Source organism: Procambarus clarkii, chromosome 13 (genome assembly GCF_040958095.1).
Source record: "Procambarus clarkii isolate CNS0578487 chromosome 13, FALCON_Pclarkii_2.0, whole genome shotgun sequence".
Lineage (NCBI taxonomy): Eukaryota > Metazoa > Arthropoda > Malacostraca > Decapoda > Cambaridae > Procambarus > Procambarus clarkii.
In genome coordinates, this window is record NC_091162.1 from 47,129,214 (window position 1) to 47,154,403 (window position 25,190).

General features: G+C 43.8%; 1 protein-coding gene across 1 annotated transcript; it reads right to left on the minus strand.

The window, feature by feature from the left end:
• Window positions 1–13,261: 13,261 nt before the first annotated feature.
• On the minus strand, window positions 13,262–16,702 carry LOC138364295 (ipis-1-like). The gene is made up of 2 exons (XM_069323886.1): window positions 16,410–16,702; window positions 13,262–14,200 (listed from the first exon to the last, which is right to left on the minus strand). Exons 1-2 carry the CDS (start codon window positions 16,656–16,658, stop codon window positions 13,922–13,924), a joined length of 528 nt encoding a protein of 175 aa, XP_069179987.1. The 5' UTR covers window positions 16,659–16,702; the 3' UTR covers window positions 13,262–13,921.
• Window positions 16,703–25,190: the final 8,488 nt, after the last annotated feature.

Sequence of the window (25,190 nt, forward strand, 5' to 3'; positions counted from 1 at the left end):
TTACGTAGGGAAGAGCAGGCTCAATCTCTCTTGAAAGAGATTACCGTCACAACTTTCCCCTGAAGCCTGCTCTAATGGGTTAAGTTAATTCTTCTGATGGTAGAGTGGTATGTGTAGCGGCCTCTACTTCATAGACTCTGGAGAGGGCGTCTGCTACGATGTTGTCAGAACCCTTGATGTAGAAGATCTCCAGGTTGAAATTCTGCAGATACAAAGCCCATCGAAGAAGTCGTTGATTGGTGAATTGGGCTTGCTGCCAGAAGCGTAGGGGATTGTGGTTCGAGTAGATGGTGGTAGACCGAGCACCTTGTAGGTATGATGCAAAGTGCTGTAAGTTCAGGACGATGGAGAGAAGTTCCTTTTCGTTAGTGTTGTAGTTCTTCTGGTGAGGGTTTAACTTGTAGCTGTAGTAGTTAACAGATAGAACCTCCTCGCCTCGTTGTTGCATCAGGACGCCCCCGATGCCGGTACCACTGGCGTCGACATGGAGGATGAAAGGCTTCGTGATATCTGGCGAGGCGAGAATGGGATTAGAACAGAGCAGAGATTTAAGTTGTTCAAAAGCAATGGTTTGCTGAATGGTCCAATGATACCGTTGCTTGGGGCTGGTTAAGCACCATCTATATATATATCTATATATCTATCTAACTATCTATCTATCTATCTATCTATCTATCTATCTATCTATCTATCTATCTATCTATCTATCTATCTATCTATCTATCTATATATATATATATATATATATATATATATATATATATATATATATATATATATATATATATATATATATATATATATATATATATATATATATATATATTCTCTCCGGCGTCTCGTCGCAAAGGCTGCTGCAAGAACAGTTAGTGAGACAGCAGCCAACATGCTGAAGCCAAAACAGCTCGGGTTCGGCATTCCACAAGGGTGTGAGGCGGCAGCCCATGCAGCTCGAGCCTTCATCGCTAACATGACAGATGAAAAGGCCCTGATCAAGCTAGATTTAAAAAATGCCTTCAATTTGGTACAGAGGGATGCTGTACTCCTTGCAGTTCATAGTCATTTCCCTTCCCTCTACCCTTTTGTACATTCATGCTACAGTATGGATCTAAAGCTACATTTTGGGGAACATGAAATTGACCCTCGAGATGGCGTCCAACAGGGTGACCCCCTTGCTCCTCTCCTTTGCTGCTTGGTCATCAAACAAGTCACAGAGGTCCTGTCCAGTGAGCTTAATATCTGGTTCTTGGATGATGGTACCCTAGCTGGTTCCCAAGACTCCCTCCCGGAGGACATCAGAAAAATCCAGGAGCACGGTACAGTTTATGCCTCACCCTGAACCTTTCTAAATGTGAAATAATATGTTCCAACCAGGGCATCGTAGAGAGAATAGAGGGTCTTCTGCCAAATATCCATAAAACTAAACCTGAAGACAGCACACTCCTAGGAGCTCCCCCGGGGTTGAAAGCCATCGATGAGGTCCTTGATAAGAAAATCGCCGACCTTAAGAGGATGGATGGGAGGATTGAGGATATTGATGCTCATGATGCACTCTACCTCATCACCAGATGACTGTCCCTCCCCAGGTTAACCTACTTTCTGAGGTGTTCACCATCTTACAGTAGCCAAAAACTAGGCGAGTATGACTGGTTACTGAAATCAATGCTAGAAAACGCCCTTAACCTCTCTCTTGATGACCTACAGTGGAAACAAGCCTCTCTTCCCATAAGACTTGGGGGGCCTCGGAGTTCGAACAGCAACACAAATCGCTGTACCAGCCTTTCTGTCCTCTTCATCGGCATCCGACAACCTTGTGAAGGAAATTCTACCTGCCTACTTACATCAGCTGGCAGGTGTACATGATCCCAATTTTACACGCTGTGCCACAGAGTGGGCCTCTCGTGCAAGCTTATCACCTCAACCACCATCCCCGAAAGCCCACAAGCAATCCAGCTGGGATGGCCCCATTGTAGACCAAGTTGCTGCAGAGTGCCTGGGTGCTGCAACAACACAACACGACATTGCTCGCCTCACAGCAGTAGCAGCCCCACATAAGAACAAAGGCAACTGCAGAAAGCCTATTGACCCTTACGAGGCAGCTCCTATTTATAACCACCCAATCCCACTCATGTCCAACTCACACTTGAAACAATCAAGTGACCCCACCTTCACCACGTTATGCAGCAATTGGTTCCACAAATCAATAACCCTGTTACTGAACCAGTATTTACCCAAGTCTTTCCTAAATCTAAACTTATCCAATTAATACCCATTGTTTCGTGTTCTGTCTTGTGTTGATACTTTTAATACCCTATTAATATCCCCTTTCTTATGTCCATTCATCCATTTGTAAACCTCTATCATGTCACTTATAACTCTTCGCCTTTCCAGTGAATGCAACTTAAGCTTTGTTAATCTTTCTTCATATGAAAGATTTCTAAATTGGGGAATTAACTTAGTCATCCTACGCTGGACACGTGCAAGTGAATTTATATTCATTCTATAGTATGGCGACCAAAACTGAACTGCATAATCTAAATAGGGCCTTACCAGAGCTAGATATAGCTTAAGAACCACACCAGGTGTCTTGTTACTAACGCTTCGATTAATAAATCCCAGTGTCCTATTTGCCTTATTACGAACATTCATACATTGATCCTTTTGTTTTAAATTCTTACTAATCATAACTCCCAGATCCCATTCGCATCCGACTTCGCAATCTCAACACCATCTAGCTCGTCTCTTGTAACTCTATCATCATTACCTAGCCTCAGAACTTTACATTTATCAGCATTAAACTCCATATGCCAATCCTTTGACCATTTCAAAACCCTATTTAGATCAACTTGAAGTGATAGTGAGTCTTCTTCCACATTAATTTCACTACCGATTTTTGTGTCATCGGCAAATTTGCAAATGTTGCTACACAAACCTGAATCTAAATCATTTATAAGGAGGTCTGTCAGGTGTAGAGGCGTCTGTCCGAGTGTAGTAGCATTATTATAGCAATAATGGAAGGATTAGTGAAGGATTTGTTGAATCTAGTTGGAACTCTGAGAGCAGAGATGGTTTCCCTATGAGAGGAGGTACGACAGTTGAAACATCGGGAAGAAACGAAGGAGGAGACCAATATTAACAAGACCTCGTCGTGGAAAGTCGTTAAGGACAGGGGTCTTAAGAAGACCTTGACAAGGCCGCCTACAGATGCCCTAAGGACGTCAAATTCATTTGCCGTGTTGGAAGATGAGTGCTGTGGTGAGCCTGCAGTTCACTCGAAACGGAAATCAACGAAGAGCAATGAAGCACAGGCCCCTCAAAGTGCTCAGAAAGTTAAGGAGGTACCTAAACGAATTTTGGTTGTGGGAGATTCCCAGGTGAGGTATTTAGACAGGACGTTTTGTATATATATATATATATATATATATATATATATATATATATATATATATATATATATATATATATATATATATATATATATATATATATATATGTCGTACCTAATAGCCAGAACGTACTTATCAGCCTACTATTCAAGGCCCGATTTGCCTAATAAGCCAAGTTTTCATGAATTAATGTTTTTTCGACTACCTAACCTACCTAACCTAACCTAACCTAACTTTTTCTGCTACCTAACCGAACCTAACCTATGAAGATAGGTTAGGTTAGGTTAGGTAGGGTTGGTTAGGTTCGGTCATATATCTACGTTAATTTTAACTCCATTAAAAAAAAATTGACCTCATACATAATGAAATGGTTAGCTTTATCATTTCGTAAGAAAAAACTAGAGAAAACATATTAATTCATGAAAACTTGGCTTATTAGGCAAATCGGGCCTTGCATTGTAGGCTGATAAGAGCGTTCTGGCTACTAGGTACGACATATATATATATATATATATATATATATATATATATATATATAGATATGTCGTACCTAGTAGCCAGAACGCACTTCTCAGCCTACTATGCAAGGCCCGATTTGCCTAATAAACCAAGTTTTCCTGAATTAATATATTTTCTCTAATTTTTTTCTTATGAAATGATAAAGCTACCCATTTCATTATGTATGAGGTCAACTTTTTTTTATTGGAGTTAAAATTAACGTAGATATATGACCGAACCTAACCAACCCTACCTAACCTAACCTAACCTATCTTTATAGGTTAGGTTGGGTTAGGTAGCCGAAAAAGTTAGGTTAGGTTAGGTTAGGTAGGTTAGGTAGTCGAAAAACAAATAATTCATGAAAATTTGGCTTATTAGGCAAATCGGGCCCTGCATAGTAGGCTGAGAAGTGCGTTCTGGCTACTAGGTACGACATATATATATATATATATATATATATATATATATATATATATATATATATATATATATATATGTCGTACCTAGTAGCCAGAACGCACTTCTCAGCCTACTATGCAAGGCCTGATTTGCCTAATAAGCCAAGTTTTCATGAATTAATTGTTTTTCGACTACCTAACCTACCTAACCTAACCTAACCTAACTTTTTCGGCTACCTAACCTAACCTAACCTATAAAGATAGGTTAGGTTAGGTTAGGTAGGGTTGGTTAGGTTCGGTCATATATCTACGTTAATTTTAACTCCAATAAAAAAAATTGACCTCATCCATAATGAAATGGGTAGCTTTATCATTTCATAAGAAAAAAATTAGAGAAAATATATTAATTCAGGAAAACTTGGCTTATTAGGCAAATCGGGCCTTGCATAGTAGGCCGAGAAGTGCGTTCTGGCTACTAGGTACGACATATATATATATATATATATATATATATATATATATATATATATATATATATATATATATATATATATATATATATATATATATATTATGTATATATATATATATATATATATATATATATATATATATATATATATATATATATATATATATATATATATATATATATATATATATATATATATATATATATATATATATATATATATATATTGTGACGATAATCTCTTTCTAGAGAGATTGAGCCTGCTCTTCCCTACCTCAAGTTACGTCCAGTTAACAAGTATAAGATACTACATTCAAGATACGTCACCGGTTGCACAAAACGTTTTGACCAGGAGGCAAAACGTACCCAAGATCCCCCCTACTCCACACACCCTCCATGCCAGCTTGTCGTCAAACCAGCAAACTACCCATACCAGCCTGCCTGCTCCTGATTGGTGACTCGCCGACCGCGCACCTGCACACTGCACCTTCGCGCCATCTACCTGAATCGACGTCGGAGCCCTGACCAGCTGTCAACTTCAGAATATTCTTTGTGCTCTTAGAGTTGACATCTCTCTCTGGCATTCTAGCTCACTGGCTTGTATACAAAGGGAGGTCTGAGCCATAGCCGATATTCTCAGCACCATTTACTATTTCACCTTTATACTATTGTGTCTCACATTGTCTTTGCATTTATCTTTGTTATTTAATTGTACTTTTAATTTCCCCGAGATTTGTCCTTATTTTCATTTATGTTTAAAGTAAATATATTAAAGTTTCATTGTTCATACTTTGTGCTTTACGTGTTCCTCCCTCTCACTTACCACAGACAACAGGCAAGCAGTCTATCTTTTTTTTATATGTGTGACCAGGCATTGACACCTGCCATTGGAGGACTGCCGAACATCTACACTCCAACACTTTCCCGTCACATATTAATGGGGGCCTGTCCTAGGAGCTTCACTCAGGTACTAGTACCAGAACGTCAATTTGTGGTAAGCGTACTTCGCTTTGCTAAAGTGGCTTTTCAATATTATCATTAATTTTCATAGTTATATGGTGCTGTGTGTATTGTGCATTCCGAGAGCAGCATATGGTGAGTGAGATAACTTTGGATTACGTGGTGACTGTAGGCCGCAGTCATTCTCTTAATTGGTCATCTCTCCCTCCGTGTTAGTACTCGTGTTTACCACCTTTTGTCCCTAGGATATTTCTCACATTATCGGCAGATCATCATTGTGGTACCCTGGTACTTTGGTTTGTCTTCGGGTCAAAGCACCCTATCTTCTGCAATCCGACCGAAGGAGGATAGAAGGGCCATAGTTCCTCAAGCACGGACTTCGTTGCTGAGTTGGGACCTCAGCAGCAGTTCTCGTCACCAGTTGACACTCGCACCCCCTACACGTCGGTCAGAGATGATGATATTTACTTAGGTAGGAAATTAGCAGTCTTTTTACAGAGCACAAAGGTCGCTAATTCTGTAAGTATCATATTCATTTAGTGGGAAACCCTTGCTTATGTCCTATAGAGACTCGGCAAGATATGCCTACATTCTTGGACTACCTAATTCACTTTTGGAGCAATTAAATATTTCATTTGTTTTAGAAACTCAGTTTCACTTATTTAGTAGGATTTTCTTGCCCTTATTCTCTTACATTGACTACCGGGTACAAGATTTCCTGCGATTTTGATTGACTAATCATTTACCATCTTATAATTAACGTTAATTGTTAAAGATTAAAATTCCCCAGGATAGTTACCAGTTGCCACTTATCCTGTTTCTGACATTTACCATATCACAACTATATTCGTGTACATTTATTTGCTATCTTTCACCATGTTTCGTCTCCAAGCTTTCCATAACGATCCAGCAGGTGAAATAGGGACCTTATGTCGTGCCTAGAAGAATGAATTACAAATTCTTGCACACGAGTATCAACTCGATGTTCCCCATGGAGCCAACAAAAATGAACTGCATAACTTCATTATGGATTACCTCTTAGATGAAGGGAAAATTGACTCTGAAACTCACGAAACTTATTCTATTGCAGATAAAACTGATTTGGCAACTATGAAACTCAAACTAGAACTTGCAAAGCTCGAAAGGGAGCAGCAGCAAGAAGCTATCCACATGCGAGAACGAGAAGCTGCGATAAGGAAAGAAGAGCAGGAACGCGAGGCGACCCTGAAAGAGAGGCGGCCCTGGCGAAAGAAGCTCTACAAATCAGGAAAGAATAAGCTGCAATAAGGGAAAGAGAAGCTGTAATCAGGAAAGAAGAACAAGAACGAGAGGTGGCCCTCAAGGAACGTGAGACTACAATACTCCGTGAGCGTGAGCGAGTACAGCTTGAAGCAAAACATCGTCACCTGGAGATGCAACGCGAGCATGATAAAAAGCAAGCTGATATGGCTATAGAATGTCGTCAACGAGAACTCACGTTGGAGACTACACACCACACTCAACGCCAGCAAGCTACCGCCAGTCTTCCAGTAAGTTTCAGTGTCTCCCAGGCAAGTAAGTTAATGCCACCATTCGTTGAGACAGAGATTGATGTCTTTTTTACCACCTTTGAGACCCTAGCTAATAAACTTAGCTGGCCTGCAGATCAATGGTCTACCCTTCTCAGAATGCATCTTACAGGTAGAGCTGCAGTTACTCTCAGTACCTTAGCGTCTGAGAATGACTTCCAGACCCTGAAGCAAGCAGTGTTGGACGCCTACCTTCTCTCCACCGAAAGCTACAGACGAAAATTCCGTGACCATCTAAAGGCTAAGTACCACCACCTTTCTAGAATTTGGCAATACCAAGAAAAGATATTTCATGAAATGGCTGGAAGCAGCACATGTCTCTACATTTGCAGAACTCGTCAACCTCATGCTAGTTGAGGAATTCTTGAGGCGTGTTCCCCCTTCCGTCCGTTTATATTTAGCAGATAAAGAAGAAACCGACTACATCAAATGTGCGAAGTCGGCTGACACCTACAGTCTCATCCACCGGCTGACACCATCACCACCTCCCAGTAAGAAGTCTTGGTACGGTCACGATAAAGTGAGTACAGAGGAAGCGAGCGCACAATTGTATTGTAAGTATTGCAAACTCTATGGACATACCATAGGAGCCGGTCCGGGAGAGGTCGGAGCCGGCCGGCCGAGCGGACAGCACGCGGGAGTTGTGATCCTGTGGTCCTGGGTTCAATCCCAGGCACCGGCGAAAAACAATGGGCAGAGTTTCTTTCACCCTATGCCCCTGTTACCTAGCAGTATAATAGGTACCTCGGTGTTAGTCAGCTGTCACGGGCTGCTTCCTGGGGTGGAGGCCTGGTCGAGGACCGGGCAGCGGGGACACTAAAAAAAAAACGAAATCATCTCAAGATAACCTCAAGAAGATACCATAGGTAGATGTGTGAAGGCTCAATACAAGAGCAATGAATCTACTAAACCCAAACAGACTCCTCCTAAGTCCGGTAAGCCTGTGATGAGTGTTGGTGTTCATGGTAATGATCTTTCTCTCTTCAGTAAACACCTGTATCCTGGAACTGTCTCTACCAACGGTACAGATTCGGATGGACGTTTTAAATTGAAGATCTTGAGGGACACAGCGGCTCTTCAGTCCATTATGTTGAAATCGGCTGTGTCTAACGTCACCTACACCAGGGAAACCGTCCTTATCACTGACCTCACTGCTACCACTCCATATCCACTCGCCAGAGTCCACCTGGATTGTCCCTTCGTGACCGGTGAAGTCAAAGTCGCCATCAGGGAAAAGTCTTTTCCCATGCCTGGAGTGCAACTTCTCCTGGGCAACGACTTGGCAGAAGATCTGCAACCGTCCAACCTGATCAACACGGACAAACCCCAGGTGTGTATCTCTGTAATGGATAATCCCATCTTTGAATATGTTACAGCAGAGGTTCAAGAAAGTGATCAAGTTTCTCCTCCGGTTTTGGTGACCACCCGTGCACAAGCTGCACGACCGCCACCAGCTGACTCTACTGCTACCGCTGTCCCTAAAGATCCTCAGAATCTACCTCCTAATCTTACCAGTTTGGAGTTCTGTAAGTTACAGAGGAAAGATCAATCATTAACACCATTATTCTTCCAGGCTGAGACTCAGCCTGACAGAATCCCTGGGTTCTTCCTAGAGAATGAGTTGCTCTATCGCAGATACAGACCCAGCAAGCTGAAGGAGGACGACGATTGGGTCAATGTCGAACAACTAGTGATTTCAACCAGCATACGGCCTGATATTCTACACCTGGCCCACGGAGCTCTGTCTCACTATGGTTTTAACATAACCTACTGCGGAATCAGACAAGACTACTACTGGACAGGTATGGTAAAAGACGTTAAAAAGTACGTACAACTGTGTCATACATGTCAGATGGCAGGTAAACCTAACATCTCTATTCCCCAGGCTCCACTAAAACCCATCCCGGTGCCTGTAGAACCTTTCCACAGTCTCATAATAGTCTGTGTTGGTCCTTTACCCCGGACCAGTTCTGGCAACGCATATATATTAACTATCATGTGTCCTACCACCAGATTCACCATAGCAGTTCCAGTAAAGAACATTACGGCTGCTACTGTGGTGAAACACCTATTGAAGATCTTCACTCAGTATGGATTTCCAAGAGAGGTTCAAAGCGACTGTGGCACCAACTTCACCAGTGATCTCTTCAAGAAGACACTGGAGGAGTTCAACATCACACAGGTACTGTCCAGCCCCTATCATCCTGCTACACAGGGTTCTCTTGAACGTAGTCATCAGACTATTAAAGCACTCCTAAAGAAATTCTGCAATGACACCTTGAAGGACTGGGAAAAACAACTTGATCTCATTATGTGCATTTTCAGAAGTCTCCCCAATGAGTCTCTAGGAGTATCTCCTTATGAGATGCTCTACGGACGTAAGTGCCGTACTCCTCTCAAAGTTTTCAAAGACTCTCTACGTAATGCCACCTTCAGTGATCCTCAGAATGTGCCTCAGTTTCTTCAAAACTTAAAACACATTCTAGAGAGAGTACATAATTTTGCTAATGACAACCTATTGAAAGCCCAGGAGAGGATGAAGACTCATTTTGACCAATGCAGCAAATTAAGGAAATTTAAACCAGGAGACTTCGTGTTGGCATATTTTCCTATCGCAGGTTCTCCATTGGAAAACAAGTTTTCAGGACCCTACCGTATCAAGGAGTGCAGGAACAACCACAACTACGTTCTTGAGACTCCAGATAGGCGGCGGAAGACCCAGTTGTGCCACGTCAACCTCCTGAAGCAGTATCAAGGTATTCCCCCCACTGTGTTGGTATCAGTCCCTACATTTAAAGGTCCATACCTCCACAGTGAAACCTTCTCTGCTTCTCCCGAAAGGATTAACACTGAGACGGTGCTTTCCAAATCAGAAATCCTACCTGATCTTCATCCCAATTTACAGGACTATAATAGTGCTCCTTTGCCATGTTCTAATACTATTCTCGCCTCGCCAGATATCACGAAGCCTTTCATCCTCCATGTCGACGCCAGTGGTACCGGCATCGGGGGTGACAAGATGCAACAACGAGGCGAGGAGATTCGACCTGTTATCTACTACAGCTACAAGGAACTACAGCACGATCTAAAGGGAGCCACTCTCCATCGTCCTGAACTTGCAGCACTTCGAACCGTACCTGCAAAGTGCTCAGTCTACCACTATCTACTCGGACCACAAACCCCTACGCTTCCTGCAGCAAGCCCAACTCAACAATCAACGGCTTCTACGATAGGCTTGATATCTGCAGAATTTCAACCAGGAGATTTCTACATCAAGGGTTCTGACAACATCATAGCAGACGCCCTCTCCAGAGTCTATGAAGTGGAGGCTGCTCCACATACCACTCTACCACCTGAAGACGTAACTTCACCCGGAACCGCAGGCTTCGGGGGAGAGTTGCGACGATAATCTCTTTCTAGAGAAATTGAGCCTGTTCTTCCCTACCTCAAGTTACGTCCAGTTAACAAGTATAAGATGCTACATTCAAGATACGTCACCGGTAGCACAAAACGTTTTGACCAGGAGGCAAAACGTACCCAAGATCCCCCCTACTTCACACACCCTCCACGCCGGCTTGTCGTCAAACCAGATAACTACTCATTCCAGCCTGCCTGCTCCTGATTGGTGACTCGCCGACCGCGTACCTGCACACTGCACCTCCGCGCCATCTACCTGAATCGACGTCGGAGCCCTGACCAGCTATCAACATCAGAATATTCTTTGTGCTCTTAGAGTTGACATCTCTCTCTGGCATACTAAGCTCATTGGCTTGTATACGAAGGGAGGTCTCAGCCATAGCCGATATTCTCAGCACCATTTTACTATTTCACCTTTATACTATTGTCTCATATTGTCTTTGCATTTATCTTTGTTATTTAATTGTACTTTTAATTCCCCCGAGATTTGTCCTTATTTTTATTTATGTTTAAAGTAAATATATTAAAGTTTCATTGTTCATACTTTGTGTTTTACGTGTTCCTCCCTCTCACTTACCACAGACAACAGGCAAGCAGTCTATCTTTTTTTATATGTGTGACCAGGCATTGACACCTGCCATTGGAGGATTGCCGAACATCTACACTCCAACACTTTCCCGTCACTATATATATATATATATATATATATATATATATATATATATATATATATATATATATGCGAACAAGCCTGAATGGTCCCCAGGACAATATGCAACGGAAAACTCACACCCCAGAAGTGACTCGAACCCATACTCCCAGGAGCAACGCAACTGGTATGTACAAGACGCCTTAATCCACTTGACCATCACGACCAGACAAAATGAGGTGATAGCCGAGGCTATTTGAACCACCCCACCGCCGGCACTCGGATAGTAATCTTGGGCATAGCATTTTACCAAATCACCTCATTCTTTGGGGCACACGTGAGGAACACAAATGCGAACAAGCCTGAATGGTCCCCAGGACAATATGCAACTGAAAACTCACACCCCAGAAGTGACTCGAACCCATACTCCCAGGAGCAACGCAACTGGTATGTAAAAGACGCCTTAATCCACTTGACCATCACGACCGGACAAAATGAGGTGATAACCGAGGCTATTTGAACCACCCCACCGCCGGCACTCGGATAGTAATCTTGGGCATAGCATTTTACCAAATCACCTCATTCTTTGGGGCACACGTGAGGAACACAAATGCAAACGTGTGCCCCAAAGAATGAGGTGATTTGGTAAAATGCTATGCCCAAGATTACTATCCGAGTGCCGGCGTTGGGGTGGTTCAAATAGCCTTGGCTATCACCTCATTATGTCCGGTTGTGATGGTCAAGTGGATTAAGGCGTCTTGTACATACCAGTTGTGTTGCTCCTGGGAGTATGGGTTCGAGTCACTTCTGGGGTGTGAGTTTAGTTATATATATATATATATATATATATATATATATATATATATATATAATATATATTATATATATATATATATATATATATATATATATATATATATATATATATATAAACACGAATTTTCTCAATGTTTCTCAATGTTTAATATATATTATTAAATATGACCTAAAAAGTAAGATTAATAGTTCTAACACGAATTTTCTCAATGTTTGAAACACTGAGAAAATTGTTGTTAGAATTATTAATCTTACTTTTTCGGTCATATTTAATAATATATGTCTACAGGAAAGACTACTACCAAAATATACTAATATATATATATATATATATATATATAATATATATATATATATATATATATATATATATATATATATATATATATATATATATATTGATACGAAAATTGGAATATGCAGCGGTTGTATGGTGCCATATATCAGGAAGCACGTAAGTAAACTGGGAACGGTGTAAAGGCATGCTACAAAATGGCTTCCAGAACTGAAAAACAAGAGCTACGAGAAGCTAGCTTTTTTCATTGTGCCAAAGCTAGAAGAAAGAAGAGAAAGAGGTGATATGAACACTACATATAAGATAGTAAGAGGAATCTACAAACTTGGAAAAGATGAATTCCTGAGATCAGCTGCTTCAAAAACAAGAGTACACAGATTCAAGGTAAGGAAACCTAATGACAGAAAAAGTATTAGAAATCTTCCTTTTGCAAAGAGAGTGGTAGACGGTTGGAACAAGCTAAGTGAGAAGGTGATTGAGGCGAAAACATTTAGTAGTTTCCAAACGTTATACGACAAAGAGTACTGTGAAGACGGGACACCACGAGCGTAGCTCTCATCCTGTAACTACACTTAGGTAATTACACAGACACTCAGAGCGCGCGCACGCCTGCCCGCGCACACTGCTGCCATGTAAATAATACGAGATAGATTTATACCCGAACAACAGGTGGAATTTATTTACAAACGATACATTAGAGGTTTTTATGAATGTTGTGATCGTCTTAGACTAGTTAAATTAAGTTTTGTGATCATATTCACTAATGCTTGCTGTCTAAGGCTGATGATAAATAAAACATAGGTACTTTTAAGAACTTTAATTATGGATGTTTTCCATTTATGACTTTCTGGTTAACATTGTTCTGCTGTGAGCTGTAGAACGGGACCATCAACACCGCGTGTTGCTGACACAACACATTAACAAACATGATAACATTAAGCATAATATGGGCTCCTGGAGCAGTTAGTGTCCTGCCATGTCTCTACGGCTGCCTGTACACGCCCTGGAAGATCTACGGCTGCCTGTACACGCCCTGGAAGATCTACGGCTGCCTGTACACGCCCTGGAAGATCTACGGCTGCCTGTACACGCCCAGGAAGATCTACGGCTGCCTGTACACGCCCTGGAAGATCTACGGCTGCCTGTACACGCCCAGGAAGATCTACGGCTGCCTGTACACGCCCTGGAAGATCTACGGCTGCTTGTACACGCCCTGGAAGATCTACGGCTGCTTGTACACGCCCTGGAAGATCTACGGTTGCCTATACACGCCCTGGAAGATCTACGGCTGCCTGTACACGCCCAGGAAGATCTACGGCTGCTTGTACACGCCCTGGAAGATCTACGGCTGCCTGTACACGCCCTGGAAGATCTACGGCTGCCTGTACACGCCCTGGAAGATCTATGGCTGCCTGTACACGCCCTGGAAGATAAACGGCAGCCTGTACACGCCCTGGGAGATCTACGGCTGTCTGTACACGCCCAAGAAGAGAATGTTGCTGGTATCGTTATCTTGAATGAGAAAGACGAAGGGTCGGTCACACGAGAACACGCGACGAGGTCTAGAGAACGAAACTCTGATGAACAGAGCTGTCGCAGCAGCAGCCTCCGAGCCCTCCTCGTTCACCTCTATCACGGCCTTATGGATGCTATCGGTAACCAGCAAATTGCCAGTAGGATGATAATTAGAGAGGTCGGCAGCATCAGTGAACAGGTCCTGGATCCCGAGGGTGTTGAGAGCCTGTGGTAGAGATGAGAGTGTTACAGGTAACATACAACACGTTGCTATTCACCTCAAGCTGGTCTCTCTCCCTGCCGACAGTGTAACAATGTACATATAGAACAGCGCCGGTATGCAGGCGGGTCTTAATAAGGGAGGCAAATGTCTGACGATCTCCTGGTGTGCGTTGGCTACTGACGGCACTAAGGTGGTAGTTAGTGTACACAGTAGACCATCTGTGTTCACAGTAGACCATCTGTGTATACAGCGGACCATCTGAGTATACAGCGGATCATCTGTGTACACAGTGGACCATCTGTGTACACAGTGGACCCTCTGTGTACACAGCGGACCATCTGTGTACACAGTGGACCATATGTGTACACAGCGGACCATCTGTGTACACAGTGGACCATATGTGTTCACAGTGGACGATCTGTGTACACAGTGGACCATCTGTGTACAAAGCGGACCATCTGTGTACACAGCGGACCATCTGTGTACACAGCGGACCATCTGTGTACACAGCGGACCATCTGTGTACACAGCAGACCATATGTGTACATGGCAGACCATCTGTGTACACAGTGAACGATCTCTTGGTGGGAAGTAATGCACAGGGATCTGGTATATATAATATGTCAAGCCACAAGGGTCATGAGATGTGACACAGGACAAAGTACACTAATGGTTCAAGAGGCAGTGGAGAGAAGCGCAGGAGAGGAAGACAAAAGCCTGGACAAAGTAGAGAGAGCTCGGATGAGAGGAAAATAGACGCACTAAAGGGAGCCAGAAATTATTACAGAGTCAGGAGGGATGCCGAGAGACAGTCTGAAAACGACGTAGAACCAAGGACCAACCAAAGCTCTTTTAAAGCCATAGAAGGAGTAAAACAACAGTCAGAGACCACATTATAAGGCAGAAGAGGGCAGTCATATGGAAAACGACAAGAATGTGTGTGAGGAACTAAACAAAATATTCCAGGTGGTCATTACAATGGCATCACTGTGGAGACCAGAGTTAAGTGATGAAAGGCCAGAGAAAACACTGAATGACATAATAGTCACAGTGGAAGAGGTTACAAATCCCCTGAAGGAACTAGATGTAACAAAATTAATTGGACCAGACTTAACATCACTATGGCTACTGAAGGAGACTGAAGAGGTAAAATGTGACCCCACTTACTGAGATGTTTAATAAAACACTCTAAACATGGATTCTTCCAGAATTATGGAAAAGGCAAATGTAGTCACTAAATTAGAGACCAGACTCACAGACAAGTATTCCTAGTACAGTGCTGGACTGAGTAATCGGGAAGAGAATACTGGAGCATCTAGAGAGGATGAACTTTGCAACAGAACGACATTAAGGATTTAGAAGGGGAAAGTCATGCCAGACAAACTTTTTAGAGTTTTATGATAAGGTTACTAGAATACAACAGAAAAAAGAAGGCTGGATAGATAGCATTTTCCTAGACACTTAAAAGGCATTTGATGATGTTCCTCGTGAAAGGCTCTTGAACAGGCTGGGACACTGGGGAAAACACTAAACTGGGTAAGGAAATACTTGAAGGAGAGTAGTCACAGTCAGAGACAAGGTTTCCAGCGGGAGAAATGTAACATGTGGGTCCCCCAAGGATAGGTCCTGGGACCACAACTGTTCCTAATATATGTTAATGATCTCCCTGAGGGAGTGACCTTGTGCATGTTAATGTTGACGAACGATGCCAAAATAATGATGTTACGGAAAACAGAGGTAACAGAGGATGATTGCAGAATGTTACAGAATCATCTGGGCACATGTTTTATGTCACGCCACAAGGGCCATGGGACGAGACAGGCAAATGTCTTGGCATAACGCAGTGAGTTCATGAAAGTTAACATGATGAACAGTGGAGGGGGAGGGATTACATGATCAACAGTGTGATAACATGTTGATCATACCACAGGTAACATACCGCAGCTCCTGGCGTTACACTCTTGTCATGCCGTCAATAACACTTTTGTCATGCCGGCAATAACACTCTTGTCATGCCGTCAATAACACTCTTGTCATGCCGTCAATAACACTCTTGACATGCCGTCAATAACACGCTCCCCATGCCATCAATAACCTTAACAGATCCCACACTCACTTTGAGAAGTATATTTATAATGGTTTAACTAAACTCAAGAAATGTTTGGCCAAAGTTTACCAATATTATGATAAAATCAACAAAGTGATGACCTACCTTTATCATGTCCTTCGTGATCACTTGTTCCAGCCTGAACCTTGGAAACTTGAGGATAACTTCCTCTCTCCTGAGGTTGGCGAGGGCGTGGCGGAGGGTGTCGTGGGAGAGGCGCCGCAGCATGGCGTCCAAAGGCGTGGCGGAGTTGCCAGGGGCGGCCAAGGGCGTGGAGGTCTTGCGAGGGGCGCCGCCGGGGGTGTTGTGAGGCAGCAACACCAACATGGACGCCGCCTTCCCCTTGTACGGCATCTCTATCACCGTCGCTCCCAGCTCATTCGAGTCTCCTGCAACCACAGACCACTGTAACCAGTGTTCACTCTCAGGACTGTCACACTTGTCTCCTACAACCACAGACCACTGTAACCAGTGTTCACTCTCAGGACTGTCACACTAGTCTCCTACAACAACAGTCCACTGTAACCAGTGTTCACCGTCAGGACTGTCACACTAGTCTGCTGCAACAACATGACGAAGGTTGGAGTTGCTCACAGCGTCTCTCCCATAAACATTCACGAGACCCCGCAGGGCTCTAAGACACCACTGTTACATGGCACACATTTAGATCAAGATGACCTCCCGATCTCAGAGGAGGTTCCAGACCGAGTTTTCCTGCACAGTAAACATCACAGTGCAGCAAACATTAGAGGCAAAGCGCCGCCAGCATCTAGAGGTAAACAGAGACCATATCGGCCCCAAGCGGCCTCAAAGTATGGGGTGAGGGGGAACTGGGAGGATATGGGGTGAGGGAGAGGGGGAAGGGGGGAGTGGGAGGGAATGGGGAGATGGGGTAGGGGGACTGGGAGGGAAAGGGCAGAGGGGGCAAAAGGGTGGGAATTGGGATAGGGTGACAGGGTGGGAATGGGGGATTTGACTGAGCATTTGAGTGGGGACAGGGAAGGTTCGGAATAAGGAGGATTTCTATGGGGAGGAGAGTGGTGGTCTTGCCCTCCTGTCTGGTGTTGCTGGGATGCTGGTTGGGGGTTCCCACCCTCTCACCTCTGGGAATGTTGTGTTGGGGCTGTGGTTCCCTGGTTTTCTCCTCTCTCCCTGTGTGTTTTCTTTGCTTCTGCTACCATGGCTCTCTCCTCTGTCCTCTCTTGTCATGTCTCTATGGAGGAATACTTTTTTTGTATCCTCTAACATATAGCAGCACACACACACACACTCTGGAAAAGTGTTTCCCCAAAGGAGAAACCAGAAAAACACAGCTCCCAACACATCATCCCCAGAGGCGAGGGGGGCAACCCACAACCAGCTACCCAGTAACACCAGCGAGGAGGGCAACCCCACCACCCTCCTCTGCATGGAACACCCCCCTACCCCAAACCCTCCCTGCCCCCACTCAAATGCTCAGCCAGATCTCCCTCCTCCACCCTTCTACCCCTCCCCTCCTCCCCTTTCCTTCCTGTCCTCCCTCCCCTTTCACCCCATACCCTCCCTGTCCATCCCCCTTCACTTGATCCCCCGCCCCTCATCCCAGTATCCTCTGAGACCCTGTTATCCACCTCACAAATCCTCACACTCCCATGGAACAGCTTCCCCAACCAGCATAACACTCACCAAAGAGGCGATCTGATGTAACACGGGTTCGGGTTCCTCTCTCTTTACTTCCTTCTTTCTACTCCCTCTACCCGTATTCTTACTTTTATTTCTAAACCAAGGGACTCCAAAACTTTTACCAAAGCCAACTCCACGCCACGTGGTCCTAAGACGATTGACCGACTTAGGATTCTACACCCAGTATGACGTGACCTAAGCTCTGAACAAAACCCTAGAGTCACCTCTGCTGCCACCACCAGACCAGTAATACAAGAGCAATGATCGAGGTCTGGATCGATCACGCTAATTAATCAACCTCGGGGCTTGATCCCCACTATAACCGATGACCTTGAGTGTGGAATAAATTACACGGTAATGATAATTCCGATTCGATGTTAGAATCGGCGCCCAATGCAACTCTGCCTCGTGTGGACCACGTGACCAGGACAAGTATACACATAAAACACATGGAAACAATAAAATGCAAATTAATAACAAATTTAATTTATTAAAAGAAAACTAAAACAAAATCTAAATATGTTCACTCCCTATTACTTTAACACTCCCTACTTGACCTGAGTGGCAAATGAGAAGACTATTTCTATAATTAACAATAGCAACTATACCTTGGGCGACCACAGCTCTAGGTGTTGGGTGGTCTTGGGGAGAGGTAAGATGTTTGACCTCTCCCAGCTGCTCCCGTATTCACACTGATTTCTTCCTTGTCTGGTCTCCCCCAGACAGAACATTGTATCCTTCCGCCTAGTCAAAGTTCTACCCAGTTACTAGCAAGGTTTAAGTTATAACAATTAACCTCTGTTGTACTTAATTGATCCAGACTGGTTGAATTATTTTACTGAATTAAATTACAAACATCTAACGGCAGAGCTGTTCCCGATCACAAAAATGGTTATTAAAACTTTGAGAAATATTAGACATGTCAACCCTGCTGACCTATGACCGCCGGTCACTCCGCCTTAAAAGTTAGATCCGATTCGTGACGTCACTGATGGTGACTTAAACTCAATAATTAGAATACTCTTGATATTGTATCCAGTACTATTATACAATCCAATTTTAATGCAAAATGAATAAAGGCTAATTTTCTCTAATTTACTGAATACTATAGGATGATTCATTTTACGCAGCTATGAACAAAGCGTTGGTTATTTCCACCGCGAATTCCCCTGGGGGTCAGGTCACCATGCGGCTCAGCTTCCCATTCTCTTTTGTCGATAAACCACTCTGGATAATTCTTACAACAGCCTAGTTTGTTACAACCCCCCCGCACAAGCACTTAGTAAACCTTGTTAATTTGTTAAAATTCACGAGGTTTAGTATCCAAACCCACAATTCAACTCATGCCACAAACAAAAGCTAACCTAACTAATAAAATTTGACAAATAATAGTCCAACATCATAATGAACATGTTCATATTTCATAAATTTCTCAGCTGTCAACTGACAGCAATCCTCCAATATCAGGAAACATACATCCTACCCTTACTGACATAGCTAAATAACATGTCCCTACTCTACCATCAAAAACTAGCTATTAAACTCTCTTGGCTCTTCACTAGCCAAGTCCATGTGTCCTCTAGAGCCGGCCACACCGTGCTCAAACAAACATTAAAGTTATATCATCAGACTGAACTTTCAGTCATCCGGGAGCGTACTACGGAACTATCAGTTCACATCCGTGTACTAACCACTCCCCATCAATGTCAACCTTGACATGCTAAGGAACACACTTAACGTTTATTACATGTATCTAAAAATAAAAAAAAAAAATCCTATACTATATCACAGGTTTCAGCTGACTGTACAGCCAAGTGTTCTCACTCACTGTAAGAGTGTCAATGTTTATATTGGTCCGCCTCTCCTGTGTTCAAACATTCTGAAAAAAAATAGCACAACATAATTTTCCATAACCGTTCGTTCTGGGCTGAGACAATTACACAGGGGCTTCGATTTTGATTACTGACCAATTTATAGTTAAATTTTCATATATTATACCAGAATTATTTTAAATCTGTTTTTCAACATTTATAAAGAATTGATTCTAACTCTGTTTTTCAACATTTAAACAAAAGTGTCCAGATGTTCTTTACACAGATGTTCAGAGCCAACTTTGTTGTTTGTATCAATTGTTCATATTGAGTAAACGAAAAAAAAAATCGATGCTGCTGGATGCTGAATGTAGTCGCTGACGATGACGGTGTCGATCTTGCTTCTTCTCATGTGTAGACATCAATACCTGGTCCTCTTGTACTCCCATCCGGTACTACTGAATGACGACAGAGTGTAGTAGAGCTGAGTGCCAAGTGACAGCTGTAGAATACTGTTACTTCGGCCATTAATCTTGCTCTCGACAGTCCACACGCCTTCATATCAATCACAGTTCACACGGCAGTCTTGATGTTAAACTTGACGGCGCAGATGACCACAGCAGAGCAGGACTGGATGTACCAACGGTGTCTCTTAACAGGAGTGGTGTCAGAAGGTCGTAGAGGCGGGTTGCTTGTTTGCAGAACAGGTGAATCTCGTCTTCCATCATTGCTCACGTCATCTCAGGCGTTTCTTGATGTCACCAGGTTACTAGGCCGTAAACACCAACTGTGTATACCCTCGTACCGCCGACTTTAGGCCAAAGGAGACAATTTTGCGACCTTCTATTGGCGAGTCCCGGTACTCTGTAGGGAAACCGTGCCTTCCACCTGTGACCGCCTTACTTCCGCTTTCTTGTTACTTCAGATGACGTAATCATTAATCTTCCGGCGAAATTCTTGAGTACTGCTACGCGCTTTCCATTTCTTGACCTCTCCTCCAACACTGCTGGAATGACTGCAGTCTTGATGACGCAGCAGGTGGGTATTGGTGATCTCGAGACAGCTACCCCGGCGTTGTATGGCACCTCCGGTGACTGCTATAATGTGGAAAGCTCGCTGGCCCTGACAACCTCGTTAGTGACGTGAGGCGTCGGCCGGGTGACTCTTGGATAGTCACTCATCCCCAAAGTAACTGATGTATGGGTTACTGGGTCTGGTGGGGGGAGGGCTTTGTGTAACGTGCCTCCCCCCTCGGTCTTTACAGACAAGGGTTCACGTGTGGCTGGAACAACTGGGTCGGTGTACCAATCAGACCTGGGAACAGACAGACACAACACAGCGGAAGCATAGATATACTCTGGGTTTGGTGGAGGTGGAACCACAGAGCACGGTAAAAGTTGCTACCTGAGTTAAGTATAGACATAGTACATCTCATTGCCTTTACAGGAAAATCTAATCAATACTAAATTATACTAACTAAGGAAGTTACTTTACTGTACAGCGCGAGATCTCGTCACCATAGGGTGGCGAGACTGCACCTGACTACTGATGAGCGATGACAGAGGGTCATCCTCATCTTCTGACTCGTCGGTGAAGCCATGAGTCAGCACTGCTGAGTCAGGAACTAGACCCGCTGAAGGCAGTTCTAATTCCTCTCTAGCATGATAATGTTTCAATTTATTCACGTGAATTGTCCTTTCCACCTGGTCCTCGAACACTCCTTTTATAACAAGATTAACCGGCCCCGCCCTTTTAATTACTCTATAGGGTCCTCGCCACCTCGGAGCTAGTTTCCTGCTCTGATTGGCGGGCGCAGCCTCATTCACTCTCAATACGAGGCTTCCTTCCTTCAACTCAAGAGGGCGCACTTTCTTGTCATAAAAATGAGCATACCGAGTCCGTGCCTTCTTGGACGCTTCAGCTGCAATATTCCATGCATTTCTCATTTTTCCAAGGACCTCTGAAGGATAGTCCTCCCCGTATGCAACATTATGTCTGTTAAGCAGACCTGACGGGAAATTGCATGAATTACCAGTAAACAAATGAAGTGGTTGGGTGTTAATTGATTGGTGGATGGCAGTATTCAAGGCGAACTGAACATAGGGTAGGTGTTCATCCCAGGTGTTTGCATCATGTTCAGCAAGGATTGCAAGCATATCCTTGACTGAACGATTAGTCCGTTCCGTCATTCCGTTTGCTTGTGGGTGGTAGGCCGTTGTAAAAGCCGAAGTTGTCTCTAAAATCTTACAAACTTCTCTAAATATATTCCCATTGAATTCTTGACCCCGGTCAGAGACTAAAACTTTAGGAGGTCCGAATACAGTAACGAACCTACGCAAGAACGCCTCTGCAACCGTACGAGAATCCTTCTGAGGTAATGCAACTAGTGTAGTGTATCTAGACAGATGGTCAACTAGCACCAACACGTATCTGTTACCCGCATGACTGTGGTGTAAATCAATCAGATCGGCCCCCACACGATCTAACGGTTCACAAATTTCAGGAAATTCCTGAAGTGGGGCTTGTACCTTAAGGGTACCTTTCCTCCTCTGGCAACGAGGGCACGACTTCACGAAATTGATTACCTCAGAAAGTAATCCTGGAAAATAAAATAGAGACTTTGCTTTTAAGTGCGTTTTAAAGATCCCCGGATGCCCTGCAATTTTTGAAGCATGCGCAAGCTTTAACGCTGATGACCGCAACGCGTCCGGAATAACTAGCTGAAATACTGCCCTATCATTCTGGCTGTTGACATAATACAGGACGCCCTGTTTCATCTCAAAATCATGAATAGGTAAATTCTTTTTCTTTTTCGGGTATTTTCCTCCCTCTAAATACTCAATAATCTCTTTCCATCTCGGCTCGTTCATCTGGTATTCTCTCATTTTATCTGATGGAATGGTTTCAATGTTTTCATTAAGTTGAACTGCCGCTATATTTCTACTTAGCGTATCTGGCACAACATGTGCTGGACCAGGCTTGTACAAGATCTGGAATGAGTGGGCCGAAAGTTCGTGAGACCAGCGTGACATTCGTGGGCATTTCGTTCGCTTTTTAAATATGTGTGTTAACGCTCGATGGTCTGTGTAGATTACAAAATGCCGCTGAAATAGGTAAGGCTCGAAATACCTAACTGATTCTACTACTGCCAGTGCCTCCCGATCCGTAGCTGAATAACGAACTTCAGGTCCTTTGACCTTCCTACTGAAATAGGCTACTGGATGGGGTAAATTATCTGCGTCTCGCTGAATTAAGCACCCGCCAATAGCAATACCGCTGGCGTCAGTGTGCACTTCCCACTCTTTCTCAAAATCAGGAATAGCCAATACCGGTGTCGTGATTAGTTGGTCTTTCAGTTTGCGATAGGCCTCGTCATGTTCAGATTTCCACACAAACTTCGCATTTTTCTTTGTCAGATCAGTCAGGGGTGCTGAAATGCCAGCGAAACCTTCAATATGACGACGAAAATATCCGGCCGCCCCCAGAAACCTACGCACGTCCTTTGCTGTCCTTGGAGTAGGCATGTCAGCAATGGCGCGGCACGAATCTGGGTCAGGTCGGATACCGTCTGGGCACACCTGGAACCCCAGAAATTTGAATTTCTGAGCCGCCAGGGTGCACTTCTGAACATTCAGCCTGAAACCTGCCTGATCTAACAACTTCAAAGTCTCAGTCAAGTCCTGTAGGTGTTCCTCAAACGTCCTGGAATATATCACAACATCATCCAGGTACGCTAAAGAATGCCTACCCAGTACCGGACTAAGGATAAAGTTGATGGCCCTCTGAAACGACGAGGGCGCTGTCTTCAAACCAAACGGCATCCTACGGAATTGATAAGTGTGCCTACCATCCGAGAATGCTGTTTTTTCCCTATCTTGTTCTGCCACCGGGATCGCCCAATACGCCGATTTTGCGTCAAGAGTTGAGAAATACTTAGCAGCACCAAATTGATCTATTATCTCCTGTATTCGGGGCAACGGATACACATCCCCCTTAGTTAGTTCGTTCACCTTCCGGTAGTCAACACAGAAACGATAACTACCGTCCGGTTTCCGAACTAGCACAACAGGAGAGAGCCATGGTGACGTACTAGGCTCTATTACGCCCTGTCTCAACATTTTCTGGCACTCCTCTCTGATAATGTTCTTTGCCTGTTCCGGCAACCTCCACTGTCTTGTGTACACAGGCAAATGGTCACCAGTTGGAATGGTGTGCTCGATCTTATCAAGGAGACCAATCTGGTCATCCTCTGTCGCAAACAATTTCGGGAATTTTCGTAAAACTCCTCTCAGTGCCTTCCTATCTGCCTGTGCAACATGTTGCAAATCAAGTGCTGAAATTAATTTTTCCACTTCCTCAACGTTCTGTGCAACATTTCTCGTCTCGTATTGTACTTTGGATGGTGTTTTAGTATTCAACATATTCAGTGCACTACATTGTGCAGTGACGGCTGGCGTCTCAGCTGACTCATGGTGAAAGATTTCTGTGTCCTCCACCATGGTTCCCTGAGATACCCTATCACCTGCCCTGAAGCGAAAAGTCTTATGTGAAAGATTGACAACAGGAATGAGTGCACCTTTATCGAGCACTACAACTAAGTGATGAGGAATTAATAAACTATCACATCTCCCAGCCACCTGAAGGGTGGTACCTGGTTGTATGTGACGTCCCACGGCTACTTTAATAAATTTAACAGAATGTGGTGGGCAACTCTGTTTGGTCAATGCATGCAAGGCGCATGACCTCTTAACTGTGTCTGGAAGAGACTTAAAAATCAATTTTGGAAAGTGCGCATTATATTTCAGCTTCCGTTTAATTGAAGCTACAACTGGGGGATGGTCGATCATCTCCACTGGGTAGGAAGTCTGTCCCAACTGCAACCTGCAGTTCCTAGCCCCTTTTTGAGCAGACAAGGAATAATCAAATCGCGACAGAAAATCAGTTCCCATTAAGATGTGACCAGGAAAATCAAGGTTCTCTACGATCGTACATGTGTGAGGCTGCAATTCCCCATCAATCTCAAAATTAACTGTACCTTGACCTACGATCTCAATCTTTTCCCCATTGACTGCTGTTAATGTCTTTGCGCAACGTTGAAGACGTGTATACTTAAAATTGCTGAAGGCTGACTTTTTAATTACCGTTGCCTGGCTTCCTGTATCAACAAAAGCTGTCAATCTCACACCTTCCACTTTCACCTCAAAAGTAGGCCTACCATCACTAGGAGACTGCTTTCATGCTCTCGTAATAGTGACTTTACAGTCCCTCTGTATGTGCCCACGCATCCCGCAGGAGTAACACCTACGCGGATCCCTGTTGTTACCCCGCGCAGGGTGGCTCGAACTTGCCGCTGAGGGCTGCCTCCCGCTTGATGAACCCGCGCCACAGTGACTCGGCTTGGCTCCCTCGCCTT